The following is a 16163-nucleotide window of genomic DNA, read 5'->3' as shown; positions in this document are numbered from 1 at the left end:
CCCCTGGACTTGCTGTCATAGCAACAGGTCCGTAAACTTAAACATGCTCGGGAGCAGGTTTATTTTATGTAAACACGATTAGATTGAGGCTTTACAAGCAGAGGTGATACAGGAAGTCTGTCACAGACATGTCTTGTCCGTTTTTACTACAGGAACCTGTTGCAGAAGGTGCAAGAATAATTAGCAGAATTTAACATGAAACCGAATTAATTGCTCATTGCGTGAGGCTCCTTAAGCACAGCGCGATATGCTACTGTAGCCTATACTTTTTGAGAGGATAGCCTATCGTTTTTTTGTGAGGGTGTCATTTACATAATACATTTGTTGAAACCACATCATATGACATTAAAGATGATAAATGAAAATATGAAAGTATGAAAATAATAAAAACATAGGCCTATAGCTTACTGTAATAAGCGATAAAACGCGTAACCCCTCTACATTTAATTTGGTCTGCTACTTTTTGCCAGCCCTCTTTCTTGGATTTTGCAGACTTTGAGGTGTTCCCTGGCGTTCTGATAAAATCTTCAAATTCGGAGTAACCTTCGAGCAAGCTGTTGCTCTGTTGGCTCTGTTGCGGAAAAAACAGGGCACTCATTTTGGCCACGGTGAGCAGCCATAGACTTATGTGAGCAGCCAATAGCAGCGTTGCTGATCAAGGTTTCTACTATCGATACATACCCCCTTTTAGACCAACTTATAACTCAATCCAGCTATACTAATCATAAACAACAAGTGTGTTCGAAGAACCGAATTAGCCAGATCATGATAAGCAAGATGATGTCATCTTGGATGTGTCATTTGATCTCGGATGTAATAAGCGACGTACGGAGAACGGGCCCCTGAAAGTTCGCAGAGGTAAATAAACGTTTTTACGGACCTAGCAACAAGCGATTGCCTTGGAGATGTAGCCATTTACCTTAACAACGTGGCATCTGCTCGGCAACAAAGTAGCCTAAATTGCCCCCCAAAAAACTAAAACAACTAAATATGGTTTCTGCACAGGGGGTGTTCCATCAACGTCGCTAACGCAAGTCGCGCTAACACGAATAAGTCTCACTTGGGTAAACGTCAATTTAGACTTAAGCCTCAAGCCGTTCCACTAACGTTCCGTTCCACTAACAGGCAACGCTAATTCAAGCTAGACCTCAATAAACTTAGACTGTGCAGCCCAGATCAGGCGATCGTCGAAAAGAGGAGTTATGTCGCAAAAAGTATAGCGTAAAGCAGCAGATGTGTGTTGTTTCAGCAGCGTAAATTGATTTTTTTAATTTTTTTTGTCCCCAAAAAGGGCAATGTTGCCGCAATTAACATGACAATGGAGACAACTTGTCAAACCATTACGACCGTTAAAATGCGTAAATTGTAGACCTACCAAATCTACTTAACATATATATATATATATATATATATATAGCCTATCAGAACGGCTAGCCTATCAGAACGGTTTCAGACAGCTCATCAAATTACTGTCTGAAACCGTTCTGATAGGCTAGCCTATGGTCGATATTCTCAACAGGAGATTGAGAATAATAGCCCAAAAAAGAACGTGGCAGCAATTGAAAATTGTAGGATAAAATTCAAAACACTGAAGAAGGCCATGGTTAATTGCACTTGATGTGGGCTAATAATGTTTTTGTTTTCACATCTTGAACAAAATCAAAAATTACTTCAAAATAACTTTGCCACACACATTTATTAACTGATAGGCTAAATGCTGAGCTTTAAGATAAAAGGGAAAGATAACCATGACTTAAATGGGGATTCACTGAAATGACTAGTATTGCACAGATCCAGCACTGACTTTTTAGATCAGAAGGTGACCCAAACTGCACACTTTGTTTGGCAGAACAGTCATTTAAAATTGCTCAGCATGACTATCATTATTATATTACGAGTATTTCCAATTAACATAGTCTGCCTCCACAGATCCAGAGGGGGCTTGGACAGTGACAGACTGTGGTTGTGCCAAGTGTTGTCACAGCCTCACTTTGGGAAAGCATGCCCTACTGGGAACATTAGGGGAGACTGTTGGGCCCAGAATCTAATTGTCTTCTTTGGAAAGAGCAACATTTGGGACACTGTCATGTAGGGGCAGCATAAAAGGCACTTCATAACAGTACCTTTTTCCATTGGAAGTAAGGGCATGGGAACAGTCCAATTTAGGCCATTGTAAGGGCACCTTATAGGGTACTGCATCACATTTTCTATACTATAAAGGAACTCTTTTTACATTTATAGAGGGCACACTGTCATTTATTGCATGGGGCATTCTGTGCACTCAAGCATATTTCACAATGTGAATGGCAGACAGTAGGGCACTTGGTCTAATTTTTGCCACTCTGGGCATTTTAGAAACGCTTTCAACCATGGGGGCACCAGGCAGTCACCCCCTGAGTCTTCCAATGGGCCTGGATACACCCATGGGGACAGTATATTGCACCTATAATATTGGGGAAGCCAGAGGAGAGGTAATATACAGGCTTGTCAACATATAGGCTACTTTATACAATGAAAATACTTTATACAATTGAATAAAAAGTCCTCCTTGATTCTTTGTGTTTCAAGATTACCTGAAAAACTGATGATAATATTCAGGTACTGCTTTGGAGCAAGGTATACCCTTCATATTTCCTGGCATAGTTGCCCGTTCAAGAATGTCCCACATGCAAAGACACAGACAGATGCAGACAGACTGAACAGTGTCAAGGCTTGGCTACAGTGGGTTTGCTTCCTTGTGTGTGATTCCAGCAGACTACATAGTCTAGGCCTACCTACATAGACTGCAGTCTACTACCCTCCTTTCTACTATTATAGTCTACTCTCCTTTCTATTACTTTTTACAAAGGATGGTAGGCTGCTCTTATGTGTTCATTGCCATCCTTAAGAGTTGCTTAAGTGTTATTTAATATATATATATATATATATTTATGTTGTTGTTGTTTTTTAAGAATGACAATTACATTTATCTAGATAAACTATGCTGGGCCTGCTGAACCTATACTTCTTCCACAGATACTGGTCAGGGAACCATTACTTCTGTCTCTGAAGACCCTTGGGGCTGGTGGGATAAACGCTCTTTGTATAATCTGAGCACCTTCATCCACCACAGGGTTGTCAAAGAACGGATACGCCATAATTGATTGTAACTTGTCTAGACGCTCCTTATTTTATGTCAATTAACCAATGACTTTTGAAAACAAAAGTGACATTATTTCTTAACTTGTTTATTTAAATTAATATATTTTTTGGAGATGAAGTAAACATGTAGCTAAATCATTAATGTCTGCACTTCAAAAAGTCTGAATTTACGTTTCCGAACACGGGACTAAAGTGGTTTGCGCGCAGGAATTTACTCGACGGAACTGTCTTTTGAGATTCTGTTTCCGCCTGTTTGAAATTATTTGCAACACATTTTAGTTTATCTTGACTTTTAGCCTGACACGGATCTGGGGGGTATTCGTCGTAGCTCGCTAAGCGGTTTAGCGAGCTAATTTTCAGGCTAAGATTTTAAAAAACGCCCCTCTTTTTGGTTCGTGGAAGCAACTTTCGATAAATCACCATAGTAACAAATCAATTAGCACTAACCTTCTCCAGAGCAGGCTAACGTAAGTGTAGCTGGATAAGCTTGCCACACCCCCAGAAAATAACATGGCACTTGGCGCTTAACCAGCTGATGAATCAATTCATCCCTGGCCATGTCCCAGTCAATGACATCAAAGAGGGATTTACACATATGCCTACATGCATATACACATATATAGTACATGATATAAGCGCAGTAGCCTACATATATCCTCATAATTGTCTATGAATTCGTATCAATTAGATACTCTTTGGCCTTGTTTTTATCTAGCCTACTTATTCTGAAAGAGTTGAGATCATTATTTTCGCTAGCAAGATCTCATTCGATGATTAATTTCCATTAAGCTTATACCAGCAGGCACAATTAAAGAAATGTGATCTGATAAATTGGGGGTAATGAGGCACTTAAGATGAGCCTATACATTTCCCCAAAACTTTCGCATTTAGCTTATCGGCAATTTTTCCCCATGCTGCTTGTCTTGCTCTGGCAGCGGTGTTTGATTTAGCCATGATAATATGCTTATTGTCTAAAGACTCATTATAATAGTTTGCTCGGATGGCGAGAATAGCCTATCACCGCTCTCTCTTTGGTCTTTTCCGCCATCATACCGTTAGAAAATCACGGTTTTGGTGATAGACCTTTCCTGCCTTTTGAAGTAGGACGTGCACGTGCAATTTCCCTGATAAGTTTAGCCTGATTGAAATTAACCACATGATTTGGATGCGGATCAGCCGTTGACGAACCGATATTTGCTTTTCTCACTCATCTCGCTAATGTTAACGGGCTAAAGGGACAATTGATTAACTTAGCTTCAACCCTTACGACGAACGGGGCCCAGGCTAGTTCCGAAGTATAAGTTACCTTGGTTACGTAGCTAGAACTAAAATAAGCCACCTTAATGGAACGGAACTCTCGCTAAAGTAAGTGAGACTTGGCGAGATAAGTCTAGCTTTTCCTTAATCCACGTTGATGGAACACCCCCCAGGTCGACCTACGGTCTCGGTTAACAAACGTTTTAACAAATCTCGGTTTACAAAGGCGTTTGCAGACCTGTCGAGGAGTAAACATTTGCTGTATAACAGCCAAACTGTACGTCACACTGTAAACAGAGATTATGCTACGAAACTAAAATGGAAAATGTCCCTTTCCCCTGTAGGCTACATTAACAGGCGTGTCATTTCTGCTTCATTTCTGTAGTAGGCTGTTAAACGGAAGAACATAGCAAACCATCATGGCGGATGGTCACACCAACAACAATCATGTCCATGTTTTATTTTCATTTTCTCTGTTTTCGAGGCCGTCCTCTGTACCCGTCGGATATGGATATGAATTGCTTATTCAGAAGTTTTTGTCATTATATGGACCTCAGATCGACGTCCACAGTAAATTTATAATTCAACTGTATTCAGACGAATGGGCACAGTACATTGATTTGCCGAAAGGATTTGGGGTGACTGAGAAATGCAAACTTCGCCTAGTGCCGCTGCAAACAGAGGTGAGCCAAGAGCGGTGGGTGTTTTAATTGTTTGGAGTTATTTGATGACACTGAAGTGAACTATTAGGCTATATATAAACTATAATTTATTATCAGTTCATCGAGTAATATTGTTGCATCTAGAGGACGCTCGTGGACGTGGTATACACTAGTTGCGAAGTTAAAATGCTTAGCCTTCAGCAAAAAGACTAACAATGACTAAATGGCACTGGCACAATGCTAAAATTAAATCTTTCAAATAAACTTTCGTAAATCTCTTGCAGTGTTTGATGACTTAAAATACTATTAACGTTCAAACTATTAATGATCCCTTCTTGTGCACTTGTTCTTTAGACTACAAATTTAGCACACACTTGCAATCACTACCCGCTGATGTTGTTGGCCTACCCACTAAAGACAGTAGCCTACATTGTCTTAAAATGGTGTGAGTCAAACTATAAAACCTGTAAAAAGGTGTGTGTATGGATCGAAAGGGGCTCTGAGTCTGATTCTCAGGAAAATGTGTCCTGTTTCAGTAGTTCCAGTAAAAACGCTTGTGTGCATACGGTATCACCAGCTGAGCCCTCTGTTGTAGAGTGATTGGTAGACACATTGGTCCTGATAGCTGATAACCCAGCAGGTCATAGTGACCTTTGGATGAAACCAAAGCCCCATATTGGTAGAAATACCAATGTAGTTCTGTGTCTGAGAATATTCATTTTCAGTACGTATTTTGGGGCAATTGATAAACATTATCATACTCTATAATGACCCACAAATGCTATACCATGATGTGGAATATTACAGATATGTTAGATAAATTGAAAAACATTGGAATTAAGATTTTGAATGGAGATTATCAGGAATGTCTGACAGAGGATTGAGCTGGATAAGGATAAAGATTATGAAAATGCTGCTGACTCTTTTTATTCTTGGCGGTCAGCCATAATCCATAGACCCATCAATTTTGTTCCAACCAAACAACTTTCTGGACTACTGTCTGGACTAAATAAAAAAAATTAAAATGTATAGAAAAAATGTGTACTGAGTCTATTTATGTTTACATAATTAACTGTCTTTGGGTTTATTCAGGTGACGATGTTGGGCAACCTATCCCCTGGCACCACAGCATTCTTTTGCTGCGACATGCAAGAAAGATTCCGGCCAGCTATCAAGTACTTTGGTGACATCATCAGTGTGGGACAGAGGCTGGTATGATTTTTCTATTTTCCTTTCATTTATAGGGCAGTGGATTGGGGCATTTAATATTTATTGTATTACTGCTATTATTATTATTATTATTATAGGAAAAGTTTTATATTTATATAAAGCTCAAGTTGGAGGGGCCATCATGGACACTCCCATAACGATTTGTCCCTTGCCAAAGTTGCCAAGTTTACTCCTGCCCATTTTTCTTACATTTACATTTATTCATTTAGCAGACGCTTTTATCCAAAGCGACTTCCAAGAGAGAGCTTTACAAAAGTGCATAGGTCAATGATCATAAACAACAAGATAGCCCCAAAAGCATTGTGGGTAGCCAAAACATGAAGCATACATTGTGAAAAGCAAAGAAGTGCCAATGGGAATAAACATAAGAGCATGTAGTTAAACAAGTTACAATTAAACAACATGAACCTCAAAAGTCCAAGAGTGTACCTGTAGGAAAGCAAGCAACAATAATATAATTCAAAGCGAGTACATGAAGTTAAATCAGCTACAACTAACCAACAAGAGAAACAAGGCCCTCAAGAGTCATTATTTTCCTGGAGGAAACTAACATCAGGTCCAGCAAATCCTTCCTAAGTACCGTTGTACTCCCGGAACAAGTGCGTCTTTAGCCTTTCTTGAATTCAATATTATGACTTCAATAATTGATTGTTCACTTACCATCTAATCTAGCTAGACTCAGTCAATTGCCCTTGTTTGGAGATGATCACTTTTATATGATTCCTCTGTGAGTGGTCATAATGTTTTGGCTCCTCAGTGTACCTCATGGCATTTCTAGAGATGAAAAATATAAGCATTTGTTTCCACAGTGAACTGTTTGTTGAAGGGAAAAATGTAAATTGTACTGTGTGATAACACCAAGATCTTATAGGTGCTTTAAGGTTACTGTTTATTTAATCCTAATTGTGGCTTGAGAATCTGAATTTTGTACAAAACTTCAATAACTTCAATAAAACCAGCACTCGGTTCCAGAAATCTTGCACGTTATGAAGAAAATCCTCAATTCCTTCACTTTATACTACCTTTCCAACCTAATCATCATTGATGTGCTGTGACAGTAAAACAATAATTTGTATTGCCTTTTACGTGAGACTGAAGAATTATGTTAGGAGGTTGACAGCAACTTTCGATTAGAGGTGCGCAAGATGGAATTGGAGGCGGAAGTAAAAATCCGACAGTTGGAGTTGGAGGCTGCCCACACTCCTGTTATTCCCCCAGGGTTCCGTTCCTCTAATCCCCATGACCTCCACCACCCATTTGCGTCTTTTGATGTTAGCAGAAACATTGCGCTGGTACCGCCTTTCAGAGAGTCTGAGGTGGACGCGTACTTCGGGGCGTTCGAGCGGGTGACTGCGGCTTTGCGTTGGCCAGAGGAGGTGTGGTCTCTTTTGCTTCAATGCAGGTTGACTGGGAAAGCCCAGGAGGTCATCTCTGCCCTCTCGATAGCAGAGGGTTCACAGTATGAGGTAGTGAAAGCCACGGTACTCTGTGCCTACGAATTGGTACCCGAGGCTTATAGGCAAAGGTTTAGGACCCCCAACCGTACGTTTGTGGAGTTTGCACGGGAGAAGGAGTCTCTCTTCGACAAATGTTGTGCGGCAAGCAAGGCTACGGACCGTGTGTCCTTGCGGGAGTTAATATTGATGGAAGAATTAAAAAACAGTCTTCCCGACCGGTTGACGGTCTATCTCAACGAACAAAAGGTGGATGTTCTGTCCCAAGCCGCAGTATTAGCTGACGAGTTTGTACTGACGCACTAGACAGTCTTTATGTCTCCGCGTTTAGAAGGAAAGACCGTTGCCTCACCTCCCGTCTCACCCCATAGCCGTCCATCCGATGCACCTCCGGGCTCGAGGGAGTCCCTGCCATCAGCCAGGCCATTTGATATGCATGTGCCCTGTCCTACGGCGTAAACCTTCAGCCTCACAGGCCCCGAAACCCCCTAAAGGGATTGGGCTGGTGAGGGGAGTGCCTGGAAGTGTGACAGGAGCACCCCCTGACTGTCCCCAGAATGTGGATCCTAGCTACGTTCCATTCATATTTAAGGGCTTCGTATCTTTGACTGTTAAAGCCGAGGATAGGCGACCAGTCACTATCCTACGGGATACAGGTGCCTCACAGTCCCTGCTCTTGGACGTTTTGCCCTGGTCTGTTCAGTCATATTGTGGGTCTCAGGTACTGTTACAGGGCATAGAAATGGGTTGTGTGCCAGTGCCTCTGCACAAAGTGCATGTGACCTCCGAACTGGTGAGTGGCGTGTTTCGTGTAGGTATACAACCCGAGCTACCCGTGAAAGGCATTGAATGATACTGCGGGTGGTAGGGTGTTGCCTGTGGTGTTGGATTCCCCCGACTCCTCTTCGTCTGATGAACTGGCTGGAGAGTTCCCTGAAGCTTTTCCGGCGTGCGTAGTTACGCACGCTCAGTCACGCCGAGTAATCAAGCAGTCAAGTAATCAATATGCTAGGTAATGACAGTGTTGGGAAAGTTCACTTTCTACATGAACTAGTTCAGTTCATAGTAAAAAAAAATAAGCTCACAGCTCCAAAAATGTCTTTCAATATGTTGCGAGCTATAATTGAAATCTCTGTCTGCAATACCGCTCTTGGCCTCTACGCAATTCGGCGCTCTCACACTTGCCAGGCATAGGGATGAAATGTTCAGACGCAACACTGATGACAAAGACGTTCAAAAACAACAGAACGTTTTACGTTTAGGTTTATGTTTCTGGCAGACAATGTTCCCAACCAGCTGCATTCAGGGTCCAGCTGAGCTAGGCGTGCATAGCCTTGTTCTCAACTACATTGAAGTTCCCTGTTAAATGCTTTTGCAAAAAAACTTTGGCACATTTTTATTTATTTTTTAATTCCTGAGCCAAAACTCTCGTGGAAACTTTCCGGAAACTTTCTGGAAATTTACCGGAAACTTTACGCCCCTTTGCAACCCTAGTCGCATCCGTGAGCGGCTAAGCAAGGGCTGTGCCCTGGCAAGGGACGCGATCGCCGCTATTCAGACGGGCATCAAGGAGCGTTATGACAGGAAGGCGGTGTCACACTTGTTCCAACCAGGTGACCAGGTGTTAGTCTTACTGCCTATCCCTGGGTCTTCTTTGTCAGCACGTTTCTCTGGCCCGTACATCGTTAGGGAAAAGTGTACCGCCACGAACTATCTGATCGACACTCCTGACCGAAGCGGCAGTCTCGAATGTGTCACATTAACATGTTAAAAAGGTATCAGGCCAGGAACTACACCCCAGGATCGGCTGGATCCGCTGTAGACGCGGATACGCCTTTAATCTCGGCCGTACCGACTGTTGCTTTGGGTCCGATCTGTGTGGTCAGTTCCGTGAGGGACGAAGACTCGCTTGTGTAACACGGAGATGCTGAATTCCCTTGTGTCCCTTTTGGAGCATTTGGACCAGGGGAAGAGCGCCGAGGTAACCGCCGTTATTCGGGCGTTCCCTTCGCTGTTCGGGGATGTGCCAGGCCGTACTACGGTGCTGGAGCACGACGTCGATGTCGGTGAGGCTGCCCCCGTCAGCCAACATCCCTACCGGGTGAACATGACATGAATTCTGAAAGATGAGGTGACGTATCTTATTAAAAACGAGTTAGCCACCCCCAGTACCAGTCCCTGGAGTTCCCCATGTCTCTTGATCCCTAAACGCGATGGCACGTTTAGGTTTTGTACCGACTACAGGAGGGTAAATGCCGTTACTGTGCCGGATTCGTTCCCGTTACCCCGTATGGAGGACTGTGTGGATACTGTTGGAGGGGCCGCCTATGTGTCAAAGTTAGACTTGCTGAAGGGTTACTGGCAAGTACCTCTTACCCCTCGTGCCTCCATTATTTCAGCCTTTGTAACCACTGACAGTTTTTGTCAATACACAGTAATGCCCTTTGGTATGCGCAATACTGCAGCAACGTTCCAGCGCTTGGTCAATCTGGTGCTGGGTGATATCCCCAGCTGTTGCGCTTATCTGGACGACGTAGTCATCCACTCGGCTACCTGGCCAGAACATATGCAGGCGTTGAGGACTGTGTTTGAACGGTTGGCCGCTGCCTCGCTTACAGTTAATTTGGCCAAATGTGAATTTGGTAAGGCTATCGTCACGTATCTGGGCAAGCAGGTTGGGAGAGGCCAGGTAAGCCCTATCGCAGCTAAAGTGTCCGCGATCATGGCGTATCCTATGCCAACGACCAGTAAGGAGTTGCGTCGGTTCCTAGGCATGGCTGGGTACTACCGTATGTTTTGCCGGAACTTCTCCTCGGTTGCTGCTCCGTTGACAGACTTACTTAGTCCTAAGGTTGCGTTCGTGTGGTCGGCAGAGTGCCAGGCTGCCTACAACGTCGTCAAAGCCTTGTTATGTAGTGCACCTGTCCTCTCTGGTCCTGACTTCAGGACACCCTTTAAGCTCGAGGTGGATGCCTCTTCGTTGGGTGCTGGAGCTGTTCTCCTACAGGAGAACTCTTTGGTTGCTTTCGCAGTATCAAATCAAATTTATTTGTATAGCCCTTTTTACACACAAGCATGTCACAGAGGGCTTCACATATGCCCATAGAACTGCCCCTCAACCAATCAAAACCCTCAAGGAAGACAAGGAAAAACTCCCAAAAAACTCTCAACAGGAGCAAAAAATTGAAGAAACCTTGGGAGGAGCAATTCAGAGAGGGATCCCCTCCTCCAGAGACGATTGGTGAGAGAGAGGAGCAGAACACAGGCTAAACATAGTCATACAGTGTCGATGGGCAGTATGCTTCGGGTCATTGTCCATCTGCACTGTGAAGCGCCGTCCTATGAGTTCTGAAGCATTTGGCTGAATCTGAGCAGATAATATTGCCCGAAACACTTCAGAATTCATCCTACTGCTTTTGTCAGCAGTCACATCATCGATAAATACAAGGGAACCAGTTCCATTGGCAGCCGTACATGCCCACGCCATAACACTACCTCCACCATGCTTCACTGATGAGGTGGTATGCTTTGGATCATGAGCAGTTCCTTCCCTTCTCCATACTCTTCTCTTCCCATCATTCTGGTACAAGTTGATCTTGGTCTCATCTGTCCATAGGATGTTGTTCCAGAACTGTACAGGCTCTTTTAGATGTTTTTTGGCAAACTCTAATCTGGTCTTCCTGTTTTTGAGACTCACCAATGGTTTAGATCTTGTGGTGAACCCTCTGTATTTACTCTGGTGAAGTCTTCTCTTAATTGTTGACTTTGACACAGATACGCCTACCTCCTGGAGTGTTCTTGATCTGGCCAACTGTTGTGAAGGGGGTTTTTTTCACCAGGGAAAGAATTCTTCTGTCATCCACCACAGTTGTTTTCCGTGGTCTTCCGGGTCTTTTGGTGTTGCTGAGCTTACCAGTGCGTTCTTTCTTTTTAAGAATGTACCAAACAGTTGATTTGGCCACACCTAATGTTTTTGCTATCTCTCTGATAGGTTTGTTTTGATTTTTCAGCCTAACGATGGTGACAGCTCTTTGGACTTCATATTGAGAGTTGACAGCAACAGATTCCAAACACAAATACCATACTTGAAATGAACCTTTTATCTGCTCCTTGTCAATGAAATAACGAACTCCCTTTATGAGGGAATAACATACACCTGGCCATGGAACAGCTGAGCAACCAATTGTCCAATTACTTTTGGTCCCTTAAAAAGGGGGGGGCCACATATAAAATTTATTGTAATTCCTACACCGTTCACCTGATTTGGATGTAAATACCCTGAAATTAAAGCTGAAAGTCTGCACTTAAAGCATATCTTGATTGTTTCATTTCAAATCCATTGTGGTGGTATACAGAGCCAAAATGATGAAAATTGTGTCAATGTCCAAATACTTATGGACCTAACCGTATATCCCTGTGTCCAGTGTTCCCTGTCACCTGGTCTCGTTTCCTGGTTACCTATTGGGGTTGCAGCGTTGCATCCTCTCCCCGCCCTAGGCAACTGGCTCACATCTGGGGAGGGTTTGTAACAACGAGTGACCCTAAACTGACTCGAAAGCCAAAGAATAAAAATATGTTTTAAGACGAGACTTAAATGTCTCGGTGGTGGGGGATGACCTGATAAAAAATAGCAGTTTGGTGTATTGTATGTTTTTGGTGTCTTCTGCTTAGTGTGATTCAATACAAAAGTGAACAAGAAGCTTCACATTAAACCTCTTACGTCTACTTACAGGTGCTCTGAAAGTAACCTGTCCTACTATAAGTTTGACACTATTCAGAAAAAAAGTTATTGGAACACTCTTACAGTGGTTTAAACGTCAGGGGATATCTGGTCATGGTCAATGGTGGTCATTGTCTGGTTTGTATATTGTGTCTGTGACAAAAATGTCACATTGATATATTGAAAAAAACAGTCCTCATAAAGAGTTAGTCCCTTGACCTGTCAGACCCTATGTACCTCATCTCTGTCTTTCCCTTTCTATTTTTGTCCTCAGCTCCAGGGAGCCCGGATTCTGGGCATCCCTATTATTGTGTCAGAGCAGTACCCTAAAGGTCTGGGTAGCACGGTACAGGAGCTGGACCTGACTGGTGCCAGGCTGGTCTTTCCCAAAACCAAGTTCTCCATGGTGCTTCCGGAGGTGGAGGCCACTCTTACTGAGCTGCCAGGGGTCCGAAGTGTGGTGCTGTTTGGAGTTGAGGTACTTTATTTTAGTTTTTTTTGCTTTTTCCATTGAAATCACAACGTATTTTTATTATTATTAATATTAAAATATTATTATTTTGTTTTCTCTTGTCCTTTCTGCTTTTGAGTCTTATTAGTGTTTAGGTGTTGCTGATGCCTAGTGGTATTGTCAGGGTTCGAATTACGAGGGCCGTGTTTCCCCTAGGTTTACAGCTTTGGGGGGGGGGGGGTGTCACCCGACCATGTAGAGACAGAAATGAGGGGGGGGTCGATACACACCCTGGAGAAGAAGTTGAACCCCCACTATTGTCATTGTATAATTTGGTTATTGTCTTGCCCTACAAGTAAAATGCATACAGAAAATGTTTTTACAATCATGATGATGCACCCTAGGAGCTTCCAAATTTGATTAGTAGTTCTCTGTACCCCAGACCCATGTATGCATCCAGCAGACTGCTCTTGACCTGATAGGACGGGGCTATGAGGTACACATTGTGGCCGACTCCACCTCTTCTCGCAGTATGATGGACAGAATGTTTGCCCTGGAGGTTAGTATGTCAATACTCTTAATATAGTGTGGTGTTGAATCAGTCTCTGTTAATTGACTGTCTGTGTTAACCTTTGATTTGGGTGTTGATAGGGTGTTACCCATTTACCTAAACCTAATTAATGAATGTCTTCTTTGACTTTAACTCCCTTAACCTCCCACTCTCCTGTCCTCACCATCTCAGAGATTGGCGCGGACCGGCATCATCATCACTACCAGCGAATCGGTTCTGCTGCAGCTGGTTGCTGACAAGGAACACCCCAAATTCAAGGAGGTACAGAATATCATCAAAGCCACTGCCCCTGAATCTGGACTGCTCTCCAAAGTATAGAATGTTACATCCAAAGGCCACATTGGTTTCTGCAGACATTTATTTCGCACACCAGGGTCTGGAATCCATGGTTAGATAAATATTAAATAATATTGACCTAAATGTTAAGGTTAGGAATACGGGGAAATGTATACATTTTGTTGTTAGGGACAGCTCTACTTAGAGCAAGCACTGAAATTGATATTGTAATGTTGGGAAAATCTGAAGCATTTTACTGCATACACACTGGAAGACCTCTACAAGAACTGAGTTTGCATGTGGTACAATAGTATTACACTACCAAGGTAATGCTCTGAGGTTATGTCTTTCAGAAAGTGAGTCTAGTGGCGTTTTTTGTCGTTTTTAGGGTGTTGGTGTAAAATATAAAATATATCATCCTTCACCCCTTCCTGACAACATTTGTTGAAAGCCATTTTGGGTATTGCACTTCATGTACCATTGTTATCTTTCTATTGCCACCGTAGATTAAGATTTGGGTTAACTTCAAAAACCTCACAAAAAGGTCATAACCATGACCTGATATTTAGTACGTCTCAACATGCTCTTTTAAAGGATTGAATGGCATAGAATTGAGAAAGCGTAATGGGTCTTATTTGTCATTGGATTGGTCTGTGTCCTTATGTATTCAAGTGTACTGTTTTTGCATATTGGCAATTATACCAACACATCACCTGCCCAATCAATTATTTGAGGTCAAAAAGGGCAAATATTATTTTGCATGTGTGTATTTTTCTGTGACTCAAACTGTGTGATAGTGTGTACTTGAGGATGGCTTTGATAGTATGTGTGTGTATACATGCATCTGTAAATGCCTCCCTGTCAACTGAGCTTGTCTCCTGTTATCAGATTATATACTGTTTGGAGGACTACAATAGTAGCATGTGCCTGTAAATGATTACTGCCCAAACTGATTGTATAGTAGCTCCTCAAGGTACCATTTCTGTTGTGACAATTTAGACTTTGTAATATAGGTGTTGCTTAATAAAGACACTTGTTTTGTACCTGATTGTATTAATAAATGTTCACATGCATTACATAATAGGGGGTTCCTGTTTTTTCACGGGTGATTGCCCCCTGTGTGTTTAGCCGCTCAGGTGGCTGAGCGGTTAGGGAATTGAGCCAGGAATCCGAAGGTTGCTGGTTCGTCATTTGGCACGGCCGGGAATCGAACTGGCAACCTTCTGATTACTAGTCCGATTCCCTAACCGCTCAGCCACCTGATCACCTTACAAGTTTTGTAAAGGGTATCTCCCTTACGTTCCACCTTCTTGCGCGAGCTCTGACTGTAGAGAGAACTGTCATTGGTCGACCGCCTTCTCAGTGTTGCCAGATGCACGATAATTGTCCTCCAAATACGATGTCTTAATTTTCTTATTTTAATGTGGCTATATACAAAATGTATTATTTAGAATTTTTCATTTGTTATCATTATTGCTTTAAAATATGAGGAGGACTGAAACGTCTTAATCTTCGTATTTAAATATGTGGCCATATATAGTATTTATTATTTAGAATTTATCATTATTGCTTTAATATATGGACAAGACACATTAAAGACATTAAACAACCACTGAAAGCCACAGAAGCACTGGACTAAATGCCACAAAAAAGATTTGTTTTACATTTGCACTTTGCAATTTTGTTAAGGGTGAGAAGCTTAGTCATCCGGGTGGGGCTCAGAGTAGAACCGCTGCTCCACCGCATCGAGAGGGGCCAGTTGAGGTGGCTCGGGCATCTGATAAGGATGCCTCCTGGACGCCTCCCTGGTGAGGTGTTCTGGGCACGTCCCACTGGGAAGTGGCCCCGGGGAAGATCCAGGACACACTGGAGGGACTATGTCTCTCGGCTGGCCTGGGAACGCCTCGGGGTCCCCCAGGAAGAGCTGGTGGAAGTGGCCGGGGAGAGGGAAGTCTGGGCCTCCCTGCTTAGGTTGCTGCCCCCACGACCCGACCCCCGAACAAGTGGCAGATGACGACGACGGCATACAGTTGTATGTTATATATTTTTTTATGTCATTATTAAATGTATATACTATTATAATATCACTGTGTCTAATCGCAATTCAGTTCACTTTTATGTGGGGCCGGGTTGGTCTATAACACAAAATTACATGAGCCGGAATGAGTACCTCACGTGCACCTGCTTGTTCACGATGGAACGTTATGTTGAATGTACCATTCTGTTGGTGGGTGAATCTAACAAATAATTTGTTTACGTTAATAATTATAGTTAATAACTAAGGGAAATTTTGGTTTGAAAGCCAACCTTCATTATAAAATACAGATATGATTAAAACATATAGTCCTATTTAAAATTACATTTTCAAAATATGTCTCTGGATTTGTTCCGAGGGCCGGTC

The 16163-nt window shown here is 42.7% G+C and overlaps 1 protein-coding gene across 3 annotated transcripts; it reads left to right on the top strand.

The window, feature by feature from the left end:
* The first annotated feature begins 4488 nt into the window (after window positions 1-4488).
* isoc1 (isochorismatase domain containing 1) lies at window positions 4489-14805 on the top strand. 3 transcript variants are annotated; one of them, XM_067258758.1, is made up of 6 exons: window positions 4489-4506; window positions 4743-5081; window positions 6153-6272; window positions 12739-12942; window positions 13358-13474; window positions 13658-14805. In XM_067258758.1, the coding sequence occupies exons 2-6, from the start codon at window positions 4818-4820 to the stop codon at window positions 13802-13804; spliced, it is 852 nt and encodes a 283-aa protein (XP_067114859.1). In that variant the 5' UTR covers window positions 4489-4506; window positions 4743-4817; the 3' UTR covers window positions 13805-14805. The 3 variants fall into 3 exon arrangements, with proteins under 3 accessions (XP_067114859.1, XP_067114858.1, XP_067114860.1); XM_067258757.1 differs by lacking the exon at window positions 4489-4506 and having other exon boundaries at window positions 4673-5081; XM_067258759.1 differs by lacking the exon at window positions 4489-4506 and having other exon boundaries at window positions 4797-5095.
* Window positions 14806-16163: the final 1358 nt, after the last annotated feature.

Source organism: Osmerus mordax, chromosome 20 (genome assembly GCF_038355195.1).
Source record: "Osmerus mordax isolate fOsmMor3 chromosome 20, fOsmMor3.pri, whole genome shotgun sequence".
Lineage (NCBI taxonomy): Eukaryota > Metazoa > Chordata > Actinopteri > Osmeriformes > Osmeridae > Osmerus > Osmerus mordax.
The sequence above is the reverse complement of the archived record's forward strand: the minus strand, read 5'-3'. Positions and strand labels throughout refer to the sequence as shown.

Excerpts from the sequence above, each read along its gene's own strand:
- isoc1 (XM_067258758.1), top strand. The coding sequence starts at position 4,818 with ATGGCGGATGGTCACACCAACAACAATCATGTCCATGTTTTATTTTCA. Across the intron at positions 5,082-6,152 it reads TAGTGCCGCTGCAAACAGAG|GTGACGATGTTGGGCAACCT; the intron begins GTGAGCCAAGAG and ends GGGTTTATTCAG. Across the intron at positions 12,943-13,357 it reads TGGTGCTGTTTGGAGTTGAG|ACCCATGTATGCATCCAGCA; the intron begins GTACTTTATTTT and ends TCTGTACCCCAG.